General features: G+C 48.9%; 1 protein-coding gene across 4 annotated transcripts in view; it reads right to left on the bottom strand.

Annotated features, from left to right (window-relative positions):
- Window positions 1-8478: 8478 nt before the first annotated feature.
- CKAP2L (cytoskeleton associated protein 2 like) overlaps window positions 8479-15072 on the bottom strand; it is a 36132-nt gene continuing 29538 nt past the window's right edge. For all 4 annotated transcript variants that reach the window (XM_073324779.2, XM_073324781.2, XM_073324780.2 and 1 more), the window contains 2 exons: window positions 9817-10012; window positions 8479-9168 (listed from right to left, as the gene is read on the bottom strand). In XM_073324779.2, the coding sequence (XP_073180880.2) occupies window positions 8952-9168; window positions 9817-10012 (413 nt within the window). In that variant the 3' untranslated portion in view covers window positions 8479-8951. The remainder of the gene's footprint in view (window positions 9169-9816; window positions 10013-15072) is intronic.

The raw sequence follows: 15072 nt of genomic DNA on the forward strand, positions 1-15072 counted from the left end.
CTGATGCTGCTGCAAAACATGTCGCCACTATAAAATCTTCACCAGAAGCGTTTCTTGGTCCCCTCTCTGTCTCTGTAACGCCACCATCCCTGTCTCATCTCGCTCAGCTCCAGGATTCTGCCCCAGAAACAGAGAAAACTCCTGGAGTGCTTTGGGTTGCTCTTTGCATTCTGATTCCCTTTGGCGATCGCCCACCGGTACCTTTGTAGCCCCCCTCTCACTCTACCCGTCCCTAGCCACCCTGCTACATGGTGTTTCGCATGTCGGCAAGGAGGGGATGGTCTCTGCTATGAGTAAGGCGGGGTGGTGGGCTCCCCATTTCAGCTCCTTTGCAACCACCACTGTGCCGCTTGTGTTACTTGTCAAAGCCACAATGTCGGCAAATCTGTAAAGTAACACAAGGGTTCTGGGGTTTGCCTCAAGCACCTTTCCTACACTGGCAACTCGATTTTGTACAAATGCCAAAGTGTCAGAAATATGAATTCATTTTAGTTATGTCTGTTTTTGGGTTGGATTGAAGCCTTTCCCTGTCGCAAAGCTGATTCATTGTCTGTTGCAAAATGTCTGTTAAACCACATTATCCCTACCAAGGGAATTCCTGCCACTTTGTCTAGTGACCGGGGAACACACTTTACTGGAAAAATTGTTCAACATCTAAACCAGGTATTACATGTCACCCCCCTGCTGCACTGCCCTTACCGTCCACAGAGTGCAGGGGCAGTGGAAAGGCGAAATGGTGTGCTTAAAAATAAGCTGGCAAAAATCTGTAGTTCCACAGGGTTAAACTGGCCAGCTGCTTTACCACTGGCCCTTATGGAAATTCGGTCATCCCCATCCCAGAGACACAAATTGAGTCCATTTGAAATCATCATGGGACACCCTATGCGAACAATGGCTACTATTACCCCAGCCCCAGACCTAAACCTAACTCACAGCACGCTCCTCCAGTACTGCAAAGGGTTAATGCAAGCGGTGAGCTCCTTCCATTGGCAGGTGGGAGCAGCTTGGCCGAGGGAACCCACCTCTGCTGCCTGTCACACCCCTGAGCCTGGTGAGTGGGTCTGCCTGCGGCACCACCTTCGGAAGCCCGCCTTGGAACCCCGGTGGGAGGGTCCATACCAGGTACTGCTCACCACCCAGACAGCAGTGAAATTATCCGGCATCGCTGCATGGATCCACACCCCACAGTGTAAGCCAGCGCCACCTCAAGGGGACCCAGCACCTCTGCAAGACCACGCAGAACCAGCTTCAACCCCAGAAGACAAAGAGGAACAGCCTGCAATACCTTACAATCTGCGCTCTCGTAAGGGTTGCCAGAAGCAGAGGGTAAGCAGACAGCAGGACCCAACAAACAAGAAGCAGTAGTGAGCCTAGCGTCTGCTGCCTGGTGGACGTAAAACCATGACTGCGATTCCCTCGAAAGGGGTTGTCGGAACCAGAAAGGGTCCTGCTTCCAACATGTGTCCTTTGAGAAGCTTAATCCTCAGCTACTGTGTCCTGAGGATCTGGGCAATCCAGAGTGACAGTGACAATTCTTTCATCCAACAACAGGTGCAGATAGCCCAGATCCTGAATATTTCTAATTGCTGGGTCTGCAGCCACATCCCAGCTCACTCACAAGCTAGTATCCCCACCATGGCAATCCCTGTGAATTCCTCAGAGCTTGCTGGAGAACCCTATCCACTTGAAAGGACATGGAAGGAAAATGACACTTGGGGCCTGGGAAAAACATATGTTCCTAAACTTATAAGTGTGGTGAAAGGAAAGGGCCACTGGTGCTGGGTGTGTAATGGGACAGGGCTGAATCTAGGGAGGAGCAGCTGTCTCCAATACATCGTGTCCCGTGGTGTATGGGACGATTCAAACAAGGTTGGAGAATGGCGAACCGGGTATGGAAAGATAAACTTCCTCTCAACCTGGGATCAAACCAAAGATTCAATCTCTTGCTCCTCCTACAGCCTCCCTGAGAAAAACAGCACCATCTACAAATGTCGTGTGAATGCTACCTCTTCTCCCAGTGAAAATCATCCTGTGCCCTTTGGGGGATACTATTCCTCCTTCGTAAATTCTTACATGTCAAAGGGTTGCAGTCAACCCTTCCCAGCTTTAATGGGACATCATTGGGTTTGTGGGGAAAATGCTTACACTGTGTTACCAGCAAATTGGTCAGGTATCTGTTATCCTGCTCAGCTTTTCTCACAATTCCAGGTGCTTCAATCCCTCGCACGAAATCGCCTCCGTAATTTCAGGCGAAAAAGGAGGGACTTGCCAGATGCTAAATGGTATGTGGAGAACATAAGCCCCCTAACTTGGGAAGAAGCTGTTGGCATTTCTTTAGTCCCAGTAGGGGGGGGTAATCCACCATGCAAAAAGGCTTTTAAGGTTACAAGCGGTGGTTGAGATCATGGCCAATGAAACAGGAGAGAGCTTAAAAGCTCTAGCCAAAGAAGCAGGAGCGGTCCGACAAGTGGCCCTCCAAAACCATCGGGCATTAGATATAATACTGGCAGCCAAAGGAGGGACCTGTGCTCTAATTGGAACAGAATGCTGTGTATACATACCTGATAATACTAATGAGGTAACAAATCGTGCTAGCCATCTGGAGCAAATTGCATACCTTCCCCACGAAGAACCAAGTTCCTTGTGGAAATGGATAAGTAACTTATTCAATTTCTCTAGTCTGGGAAACTGGTTGTTTCAAGGAATCCTGACTATCCTATTTGGAATTCTAATAATCTTTGTGTGTTTTCAATTGATTTCTTGTTGTATCCAAAACTGCACAAGACACACCATCCATCAGGTTACCCCTAACCAGAGTGCTAATCTAATGTTGTTAAATGTCACCAGTGAAAGTAATGAAAAAGAACGATTGATGTATGGAATCCAGTAAGTCATTGGTCATAGGCGTAGCCTTGACCAAAAGGGGGGATTGTGTTAGTTGTATAACATTGTATAAGGGGACATGCTGGATACATTGTATATGAGAAGGCATGCCAAAACATGTTACAAAGTATCGGAGGGAGCACACGTAGGGACAGTTAGCTTTTGAATGGAGAAGCAATTAAGATAGAGCCAGCACATCTAAGAAGCAGGCATCAGAATGGAAGGTGTGAAGGGCAATTAGTTAAGTTAACTGGAAGCTGTTAAAGGAGATTGTTAAGGGTGGCAGGTAATTGAAGATACGTGACTGGTCTCAGGGATCTCGAAGGGTGGTGACTAAAATCTTTTTCTTCTTTTGTCTGTAACTTCTCTGTAACTTGTTCTCCAAAAAACTGTATAAATTAAGAGACACAAGCCCCACTCGGGGGGGCTCACCTCTAAATGTATTAGCAGAGCAGCTTTGCTAATAAAACAGAGTGGTCTGATAAATTGTGAGTCTGAGTCAAACTTTGGCAGTGCTGAGTGGGTGCTGCCTGCAGGGTCTGTCGGAGGCCTGATGCTTTCCCTTGTTCCGACGTCTCTCCAGAGCCTTGGAAACCAGCAACCCCTTGTTAGCACTGAGCGAGGGCTGTGCCGTGACCCATCCCAGAGTCGGGCAGGGCCTTAGTCCTGCCTCTTGTGTCAGTTACACCCAGACTGGGTAGGGTGGGATGCCCTCCTGGGAGGAGGGGGGCTCAGGGGCATCTGACACGCACTTGGCAGAATCAGCCCGGGCCTGTGATGTTAACTGGGCCCCATTGTAGGCATGTAGCAATGGCCCCTTCTGGCTCTTGTTCAGTCAAGCTGAGCACTGTGCGGGGAGCGGCTGGGACTGCCCCCTCCAACAACACTCACCTTGGTGCTGTGCTGTGCTCTCCTGAGGCCCTTGGAGAGCGGCAGCAGCGAGCGCCTGGACATCAGCTCCAGCAAGCACCAGACCCAGGTACCCAGTGCTCTTGGCTCAGGGAGGGGCTCTGGGGCCCTGCCACTTGTTTTAAGAGCTGTGGGAGTGAGAGAGCAGAAACATGCTTCCTGTTCCCTCCATGCCTCTGGCAACAGGGGGCAGGAAGGTGAGAGGGGAAGCCTGTCAGCTGGTGCTCCTGGCTCATCCTGCTCCACCCCCAGGGCAGGGAGCAGCAGCCCACCCCAGCCCCCAGGGCCTGGCCACAGAATGATCCCTGCTTCCTCATGTCTAGTTATAGCTGCTGTTGTGGCGTGCGGGCGGGCGTGTGCGTGTCAAGCCTGGTGCTGGGGCTCCTGAGTTCACCTCCTGATCCCTTCCCCACATCAGAAAGGCTTGTGTGCCTTCTCCTGCTGTTTGATGGTGCTGTGGCTCCCCCCTGCTTGTTCTGCAGAAGCAGATGCCCAAATCCTCTGTTGCCAGAGCTGATCTCTGCACGGATGGGCAAAAGGAATGAACACAGTGGGTGCCAGGTTGGTGCCAAAGGGGCAGCAAATTCTGAGCCTCCTGTGCCAGACAGAAGAGCGACTCTCTGCTGTGGTGATGTTTGAGCTTCCAGGCCAGGAAAGGCTAGCACTGGAGAAAGCAGGCACAGCCTGACTCAGTAGGATCTGGGGATCCCTGGCAGGGATCCTGTAGGACTTTGTTGGGCCTTGTGGTACATAGCCCTGAGCGTTGGCCAGTCCCCCGGAGCTTGCACCTGTGCCTGTTATGACGTTTGTTGCGGTGTCTGTCCTGTATCTGACTCTCCATTTAAAAAAGGGTCCTACACTGACAGGCCCCCGTCTCTTCACTGGGGGGCCAGGGCAGGGCTGGGCCTCAGGCCATGCTGACTCACATACGGTCTCCTGCAGAAAGTCACTGACAGGCCCCCGTCTCTTCACTGGGGGGCCAGGGCAGGGCTGGGCCTCAGCCATGCTGACTCACATACGGTCTCCTGCAGAAAGTCTCTCATGAGATGGACATGTGCTACAGGAAGATGGGCAGCCTCTTCCTCTGTGGTTCCCGCCAGACACTCTTCGCCAACCAGTTGATGCGCTATGCAGACCTCTACGCCACTTCCTTCATCAACTTCCTCTACTAGCCCTTCAGCTACCTGTTCCGTGCACCGCCCGTGTACACGCTTGACCAGGGCTAATCCAGGGCAAGAAGATGGGCTGGGTCCACAGGGAGCCTGGAACTCCTGGGTTAGAGAGGGAGATGATGGCCAGGACTCAGCCCTGGGTCAGTCTGGCTGGTCTGTCCTGGGAGCTTGGCCATTGTCCGGAGGGAAACTCAACAGGGCTATCCAATGGGATCAGGTTCACCCGAGGCCAGGATGCAGCTGGCCCTGATGAGGGCAAGAAAGGCCTTGTGGTTCAGGCACTGGGTTGGGAGCCCGGAGAGCTGGGCTCTATTCCCAGCCCTGCCAGGGACTCTCTGGGCCTCAGTTTCCCCAAAAGGCATGCTGCTACTTACCCCTCTTGTGAGGCTTCATTAATATGTGGGAGGTCCTTTTGAAGCCCTCAATGGAAGGAGATGTATAAAGGCAGGGAGGTGGCTCTTCTGGTGTCTCTTGATATGCGGGGAAAGGCCACTGCGTCTTCTGGGCACTGGGTCCATCCAGTCGCTGCTTCCCTAGATCCATGGGGCCGCAGAGCAGGAGGAAATCAGCCAAGTACTTGCCTGTAGTACTCAGTCAGGCCACTGGATGGTTTTGAATTAGACAGGAAGGTACAACTGTCTTGGTTCTTTAGTGTCCGTCACTGTAGTATTCCAGCAAAGCTTTGAGCTGAGCACCGCAGGGCTCAGTGACCCCAGCCTTGTACTGTCTCCCTGATCTCCTTTTCGACTGGGTGCATCATACACACAAATCAAATCATTAGCCAGATGCTGCTGGGTCAGCTTATCCAGGCCCACGCTCATGGCTTGGGGGAGATGTCGCAACCCAGCTCAGATTTGCTGTCTTTTGTCCTTTAAATGTTTAGTAACTCAGAAAACTTGAAGCTCTCCCACCAGAGTTGAGGGGAAAATACAACAGGTTGCCCTGGACCCAGTGTGGCTGTGGGCTAAAGCCCTGCAGCAGGCCTGGGATCCCGCAGGACCTGCTGCCATAATAGTGGGAGTGGGTAAAATGTACTTTGTTGTGGGTGGGAAAAAAAACAGTCTGCAGGAATTTGCAGGAAAACACTAAATATCTCGTCAGTTTGTCATAAATAAAATTTCAGCAATGTAAAGCCACTTTTTCTGTAAAAAATAAAGGTTTTAATACTTAAATTTAAGTGAGGGCTAGAAAGATTTGACATTATAACCAGACAAAATATTTTTTACATGGTTTAAACAAGATTTGCTTAGTGGTAAAAATGTCTGAAATCCATTTTTATATAATAAATTTCTCTCTCTGTCTCTCTTTTTTCCCTGAAGTTGCATGGGGGAATCCATCTCTTGTGGGAGCAGAGGTTTTTTTGCGGGTGGGAGAGGGATAAAAATGCAAGAAACAAGGCAGAAATGGGTACTGCGGGGCAGGACAGGAGTGGCCTTAAATATATAGTCCTGTGCTGATACCTGCTACATGAGAGGGGGTTTTAGAGCAGCAGTGACATGGACACAGCTCTCAGGTGGTGCCAACCATCTTTTCCCCACCTACCAGCTCTTATTCCAGAACCTCAGAGGCATTTTTCAGGACACTGACGAGGCTGAGGATGACGACGACGACAACTGAGCCGGGCCACAGGCTGATTGCTGACTGGACAGCAGCCGCCAAACCTAGAATAAAGCATTTTTCTGAGGCATCAAAATCCTGTGAAACGGGAGGGTGTTCTGAAACTGTCCCTGCCTAGGAGGCCCCTTTGGAATCCAGCAGTTATTTGCATTTTCCTCCAGGGGTTTATTCAGTGGAGACAGTTCATGGCCAGACATCCCCTCAACTGCCCCCTGAGGCAGGAAAGCTTGCAGCAGCCAGGGAAGGGAAGAGGCCACTGCTGATGCACAGGAAGTCTGGGGTACCCTAGTTTCTCTGCCCAGTCCCAACTCTGATTTCTCCTTTGCTAAGTTGACTCATGTAGCAGTTGTTGCTTTGTGCGAGTGTACTACAGCGGTGGGATTCCTGTAGTCAGATACCCACCCCTTACAAGCCAGGAGTGACCCTGACCGATTCCACTGCCATTACATGGGATGTTTTGGAAAAGAAGGCTCCCCATTCTCTGGGGATTGTGGCTGAACCTGGATTCTGGGGCTTGGAGCAGGCAGTGCTGATCTGTGCCCTCTGCCTCCACTCCCCAACCACCCCCCCTGGCAGTGTGAACTCTCATTCAGTGTACATTGGATTTATTTGAGCTGGAATCCCAGCTCCTTCAGGAAAAAGAAAAGGAGCACTTGGGGGCACCCTAGAGACTAACAAATTTATTTGAGCATAAACTTTCATGAGCTACAGCTCACTTCATCGGATGCATGCAGGAAACACTCTGCAGCCCCACTGCATTTATATCAGCAGGGATGCTTGATAGTGCCCAACCCCCTCCCACAAACTGAGTACTGTTAAGTTTCCTAGCCTGAGAACATTGGGCTTGTCTGTCTCACTGCAGTCTCTGTTTTTAAAGGCTTGTGCTATACAAATGAAGGCTTATGAATGAAGGTTGCCCTAGGTCTGTTCAAGGAAAGAAAGGAATCCAAGTTGTCCCAGTAAGGCTCAAACCTGACTGAAGTTTGAAGTCACAAGCTCCATACTTTTTCCCTTTGGTGCTAAACGATGGCTCCACTGGAAATGCAGGCGTACCTTAGCACTGCAGCCTTCCAGAGCAGGGCAGAGAAAGTTCCTGATCATAAATTTAAATCAAGTCAGCTACCAGAGTGGTGCAAAGACTATCCCATAAAGTGAATAGGCATCCAGATCACAGCAGCATCCAAGTATACATACCATCTATCCCTGAAATAGTGCTGAGAGGGCCCTACCTATCATAGGTCAAAGGGGATGGAGTGTGTGCGCGCACATGCATTCTCCTTTGGGTCTGAGCACCCTAGGCTGTGTGCAGAGCTGCTCCTGCATTGCCTTTCATGGCTCAAAGCATACAGGCAGCTCTTTGAGAATGGAGGAGTTTGACGAGGTGGGAGAATTTTTAAGGCTATTGTATACATTTTTTAAAATTTAGTTTATTCATAAAGACACTACAAAATAAGACCAGCGGCTACTGTCTTCGGAGGGAGAGGGTCTGATATATGTCCCCCAACTCAGTGTGGAGACTGGGACCAGGCACAACCCCCTCTTGGTATTGAGCATTCAAGATGCTTTAGAAATACTTAGTCACCTGAAGAAAGGTGGTCACTGAAATACTGCACTGCTGTGGTACTGGGAAGTCCTGCAGCCAAACCAGCTGCTCTAAATTAATCCTGAGTTTTCCTGCACCATTTTAAGAGGCACAAGGCTATTGGAGGTGCCAACATCAGTTGTGCTGAGAAGCCCTGCCCATGTGGTGGGATTAGGGCCCAGGGCCCCTTTGCAAGGTCTTTGCTTTGCTCTGGTGTCCCCTCTTGGCTCATCATACTGCAGGGCTGCTATTCTAAGGCCTGCAGTATGTGGTAGGGAAAAAAGCTTCTATTTAATGCTATTTAATGGCTCAAAGTTTTCAGCATTAGTTTATTCATCACAGTACCACCACCTAGGTCTTACATAGTGCTCTTCCATGCATTGATCTCACAGCACTTTACAAAGGAGGTTGGTATTATTATCCCCCACTTTACATATGGGGAATGTGAGGCACAGACAGATGTTCAAGGTCACCCAGCAGGCCAGTAGTAGAGCCAAAAACAGCTACCTTGTGTCCCAGGCCACTGTGCAATGTGCTAGGTTATACTGTGTCACAGGGTATGTACATTATTAAGAGTAGTAACACTGTAGAAAGGCAATTACACATTTCCCCCAGTATATTTACAGCCTCCCCTTTAGTCAGGCAGAGGAAGCCATAACAGAGGCTCTGGCCATGAAGCTTGGATAACACTGTGGGTGCCACCAGCCTGTGCTTGGGGCCCCTTTTGATGCAGTGGAAATGCTTTGGATATTCTTGCTGCAGCATTTCTCTTCTGAGCACTACAAACCCTAAAGCTCCAGGTCCTCCTCTTCCAGCAGGGCCTCATTTTTACGAAACACGAACTGGCTCACATCCTCCATGGCCATTATTTCATCAAGGGAAGACACTACAGTGTCGTGTTCCTTCAGCATCTCTGGGTAGCGAGATATGGCGTGCTCTATCCGCAGAGAACGCCGCACTGGGGTTAAGAATTTCCAGTCTTGCATATCAGACAGTCCCTTTATTCTGCAAAGAGAAGAAGAGAAAAAGCCCCTTAGCTGAAGCTTGGCTGGTTGAAGAGTCCCATTGCCCTGGTCTGGTCTCCCACACGTAGACCCTAAACAAAGACACAGCACTATAAAGCAGAAGAGGTTTGGGGAGCTACTAGATTCCTACCATCCAGGCTGGGATTACCCCTACCCACAACGAAAGGCCCGCGCCCATCTGAAAGGCTACAACATGGATCCCTTCACTGAGGCTTCCTTCAGATCGGTCTCCCCCTTAAAAAAATCACTAATCAGGGGTACCACAGCTCTGCAGGGCTCACTGTGATGATGGCCACTCTGCCCACCCCTGTCCGCCATCCTGTTAAGGTCTTCCCCACATTTTGCTGACCTGGAAACAAGAACTCAGGGCTGATGTAGTTGCAGCCATAATCCAGACACTGCAGGATCAAAGCCCCAGGGAGCCTTGCCCTGCAAAGCTCAGGAGCAAGACAGGAAGCCAAAAACTGCCTCATGACCCCACACACTGATGGGAGAAGCATGGCCGATCTCTTGGCCAGTGACATGCTGGCTGATAGCAACAGGTAGAAAGGTCTGATCACTGGACGTGAGGAACAGTATACAACAGTAGGGATAAGAGCAGCTTGAACTGCAGGTTACAGGTTCTTACCTGGGCACTGGGACAACTTGTAACTTGACCAAGGAGACTGGCTTGCTAGTCAAGAACCTTAAACTGGATTGTGGAGTTGCCACAGCCTGCTCTCTCAAGCTAGGGCAAGGAGTTCTGGGCCCCTGAAGCACTGGCTGTTCAGCTGTATCCTCCACTATGAGAGAGCTGACTTCAGCAGAAGGGTCTGCAGGGACCCCTGGAGAGGAAGAAAAAGGGCATGTGTCACTCTTCCTTCCCCATGCTGAACTCTGGTGTACAGATGTGGGGACCTGCATGCAAGACACTCTAAACTTATTTTTTTACCAGCTTAGGTTAAAAACTTTCCCAAGGCACAAATTCCACCTTGTCCTTGAACAGCATGCTGCCACCACCAAGTGATTTAGACAAAGAATGAGGGAAAGGATCACTTGGAATTCCTGTTCCCCGTAAATATCCCCCCAAGCCTTACAACCCCTTTCCTGGGGAGGCTTGAGAATAATATCCTAACTTATTGGTTACAATGTGAACACAGACCCAAATCCCTGGATCTTTGGACACTGAAAAAAAAATCAATCAGTTCTTAAAAGAAGAATTTTATTTAAAAAAAGAAGAAAAGGTAGAAATCCCCGCTGTAAAATCAGGTTGGAAGATAACTTTACAGGGTAACAAAAGATGCAGAAAACACAGAGGAACCCCCTCTAGCCTTAGTTTCAAAGTTACAGCAAAACAGGGATAAACCTCCCTCCAGCAAAGGGAAAATTCACAAGTTGAGAAAACAAAGATAAACTAATATGCCTTGCCTGGCTGTACTTACAATTTCTGTAATATGATAGACTGGTTCAAAATGGTTTGGAGGACATGGATTGATGTCCGGTCCTGCTTAGTCCCCAGAGCGAGCGAACACAGAAACAAAGAACCCAAAACAAAGCCTCCCCCCACCCAGATCTGAAAGTATCTTTTGTCCCCCTTGGTTCCTTTGGTCAGGTGCCAACCAGGTTATTTGAGCTTCTTAACCTCTTACAGGTAAGGAGGAATTTTAGACTACCCTTATGGTTATGACAGCATGTCAATTCCAAGTTTTGTGGCCCCTGCTTGGCTTAAAGAGGGAAGGAAGGAAGCTGCAAGCTGAAGTAGGATTACAGTAATGCAACACTTTGGAAGAAGCCAGTATTCAATCTGTTATAGCAAACAGTGACTTGCAAAAGAAAACTGGTCGTGGGTCATTCTCTGTGATGGAGTGAGGCACTGCTAAGGAAGGTATTTTTGTTTTTAGAAATATTAGAAAGCTGATTTCTGAAAAATTCACCCTGGAAAAAAGGCACACGTTTAACAGGGAGGGAAATTAACCCCCAGATCTGCTTCCCAAGGGATGGGATAAATTCATCAGCACATGAGTCTTTAAATCCAGATTGGAAATCTTTTTTTTTTTTTTTTTCCTACAGAGATATCTTGTAATGCAACCGCGAATTATTGGGCTTGACAGTGAAATCACAAGGTGATAATCTCTTGCCTGGATCACAATGGCCATTTCTGGCCATAACATCTATACAATATGTATCTTCTCTAAACTGGAAAGCACTATAGATCTTTGGAGAAATTGATGTATTATAGCAAACACTAAGGAAGTGACAGCTGATTAGCTGAGAAGGGAAAGGAACTTTTATTCCAACTGTAACCTCTATTTAACCCAAATACCCTACAAACAAATGAGAGAAAAGAGTTCTCTATTAAGATTTAGCAACACTGCCCCATGAGTGGAAAGCTCTTAACACACCTCCAAGACTTCCAGAAAAAAACAGGTTTGGTGGTCTCGATACTAAGATAACAAACAAGCATGAAAAATATTTAAAAACCTGAGGCCTTCTTTATCTCAAAGCAGCAAAAAGACAGACCTCTATTTATTTTTCTTTGGCTAGTCACCTTTACAGAGCATTTTCAGTTAGTGACTCATTCAGTTAGGAACATTAAGCACATTCATGTCCCTCAGAAGGATGAGCAGATTAGAGAGTGGATGCCGAGATACCAGATGTACTACTGGGGATGGCTGTTTGATTAGAAGACCAGCAGAGGCTTGAGGGTGGGGTGGGACAAGAGGTATTATCTTTTCTTAACTTCTTGATAATGGTCATCACTGCTTCTCTCCCCCATTGCATGTGCACCGAGAAACCTGCACTTCATCTCTTAACGATCGCAGGAAACTAAGGGTACAAGACCAGGATTCCCAGGCATACCTTTCTGCTGCCCATAGGTGGAGAAAAGCTGAAATCTTTGCTGTCCTGCTCTGTAACACCTGATCTTGCATCCTTTACCCTTCCACATAGGCCCTATTCCAGCCCCATATGCAAGGACATGTTGCATGGTCAGGCTTAAGGGAGCATTGTATTCAATAGACTCCATTGTTACTTTCTATCCCCTTGCATATAGCATGACCTACCATAGGCACTGACTTTTATTGTTCCCAGTGGGTGCTCCACCTCCACTTCACCCTAGAGCCCCGTCCTACTCCACCCCCTCCCTCGAGGCCCCACCCTCGCTCCAACTCTTCCTGTCCCGGCTCCACTCTCTGCAGGCCCCGCCCTCATTCCACCTCTTCCTGCCTCCCCCCACCCCCCCCAAGGCCCCATGTCAGCTGCCGAACGGTTGAAGGGCAGCCCAGCTGTGGCTAGCAGGTGTTGACCACCCCCACTATTTTTTCCTCTGGGTGCTTAAGCCCTGGTGCACCCACAAAGTCAGTGCCTGTGCCTGAGTCTCTCCTCACTTGTAGCAGTGTAAATCAGGAGCAATCCCAACGAGATCAGTGGAGTTACACTGGTATAAAATTAATGAATCATAGTTGGTTCACCAGCCTGGGACGCAGTCTAATGAGTGGCTCTGTGGTTCACCAAGACAGAGAAGGCATGTCAGACTGGCACTGCCAGCAGGAATCTGAAACACATTTCTTGAGTTGAAGAGGGCGCTAAGCAGGGGTGAGTCTAGCTGGCATAGTTTAGGGTTGGGAAAGGCACTGTAGTGTAAACAAGACCTGCATTAACCATGTTTTTCGGCAGTTAATTTACATTTTTTCTTGAGGAAGAGCTGTTAGTGAGGGGGCATAATTGGAGGGCACCCATGGGAGGGGAATGATCAGCCACTTTAGCTACCAGCTCTGCCTTCCTCCTGTCCCCACCATGCCCCCGGTAAGGCGGGAAGGGCCAAGGGAAGAAAGGGGGATGGTAACTGATGGGCTGTGAGGAGCACATCCACCAGCTGGAGGCAGCAAGAGGAATAGCAGGGAGCCCTAGACTTTGTATCTACTTTAGGGAGCTAGTGTAAAGGAAGGGGCTCTGCACAGCCCTCTGCAGTACAGGAGTACTGTTGATGTGTGGAATGGCCCATTCAGTGGGGTGTGCTCAGATGAATTACGATGGTCCAAAGAGATGAATAGTCTAACGCAGTAGCTCTGGGTGGTGTGAAATGACCGATTTATCTCAATGGGAGTTCCCCTGTATCTCAGTTTCAGTTGTGGAATACCATTGTTCAAGGTAATCTCACTATGCCTCTCAGTTTTAGAGCAACTGGAATATTAAAATTTTCTTATGGGGTGGGGGGTGGGGGGGAAGGAGAGACAGTATCTGAGAAACGCCTGACCCAAATTATTCCAAACTTGCACCGTTGCCCCTGTTGTGGTATACCAATATCCTAGATAATCTCACTGTGCATGTGGAATTTAGAGTACTTTGAAAAAGAAGCTAATAATGCAGGGGGAGGACATATAGAATCATAGAATATCAGGGTTGGAAGGGACCCCTGAAGGTCATCTAGTCCAACCCCCTGCTCGAAGCAGGACCAATTCCCAGTTAAATCATCCCAGCCAGGGCTTTGTCAAGCCTGACCTTAAAAACCTCTAAGGAAGGAGATTCTACCACCTCCCTAGGTAACGCATTCCAGTGTTTCACCACCCTCTTAGTGAAAAAGTTTTTCCTAATATCCAACCTAAACCTCCCCCACTGCAACTTGAGACCATTACTCCTCGTTCTGTCATCTGCTACCATTGAGAACAGTCTAGAGCCATCCTCTTTGGAACCCCCTTTCAGGTAGTTGAAAGCAGCTATCAAATCCCCCCTCATTCTTCTCTTCTGCAGGCTAAACAATCCCAGCTCCCTCAGCCTCTCCTCATAAGTCATGTGTTCTAGACCCCTAATCATTTTTGTTGCCCTTCGCTGGACTCTCTCCAATTTATCCATATCCTTCTTGAAGTGTGGGGCCCAAAACTGGACACAGTACTTCAGATGAGGCCTCACCAATGTCGAATAGAGGGGAACGATCACGTCCCTCGATCTGCTCGCTATGCCCCTACTTATACATCCCAAAATGCCATGGGCCTTCTTGGCAACAAGGGCACACTGCTGACTCATATCCAGCTTCTCGTCCACTGTCACCCCTAGGTCCTTTTCCGCAGAACTGCTGCCTAGCCATTCGGTCCCTAGTCTGTAGCGGTGCATTGGGTTCTTCCGTCCTAAGTGCAGGACCCTGCACTTATCCTTATTGAACCTCATCAGATTTCTTTTGGCCCAATCCTCCAATTTGTCTAGGTCCTTCTGTATCCTATCCCTCCCCTCCAGCGTATCTACCACTCCTCCCAGTTTAGTATCATCCGCAAATTTGCTGAGAGTGCAATCCACACCATCCTCCAGATCATTTATGAAGATATTGAACAAAACCAGCCCCAGGACCGACCCTTGGGGCACTCCACTTGATACCGGCTGCCAACTAGACATGGAGCCATTGATCACTACCCGTTGAGCCCGACAATCTAGCCAGCTTTCTACCCACCTTATAGTGCATTCATCCAGCCCATACTTCCTTAACTTGCTGACAAGAATACTGTGGGAGACCGTGTCAAAAGCTTTGCTAAAGTCAAGAAACAATACATCCACTGCTTTCCCTTCATCCACAGAACCAGTAATCTCATCATAAAAGGCGATTAGATTAGTCAGGCATGACCTTCCCTTGGTGAATCCATGCTGGCTGTTCCTGATCACTTTCCTCTCATGCAAGTGCTTCAGGATTGATTCTTTGAGGACCTGCTCCATGATTTTTCCAGGGACTGAGGTGAGGCTGACTGGCCTGTAGTTCCCAGGATCCTCCTTCTTCCCTTTTTTAAAGATGGGCACTACATTAGCCTTTTTCCAGTCATCCGGGACTTCCCCGGTTCGCCACGAGTTTTCAAAGATAATGGCCAATGGCTCTGCAATCACAGCCGCCAATTCCTTCAGCACTCTCGGATGCAACTCGTCC

Source organism: Lepidochelys kempii, chromosome 26, assembly GCF_965140285.1.
Source record: "Lepidochelys kempii isolate rLepKem1 chromosome 26, rLepKem1.hap1, whole genome shotgun sequence".
Taxonomy (NCBI): Eukaryota; Metazoa; Chordata; order Testudines; family Cheloniidae; genus Lepidochelys; species Lepidochelys kempii.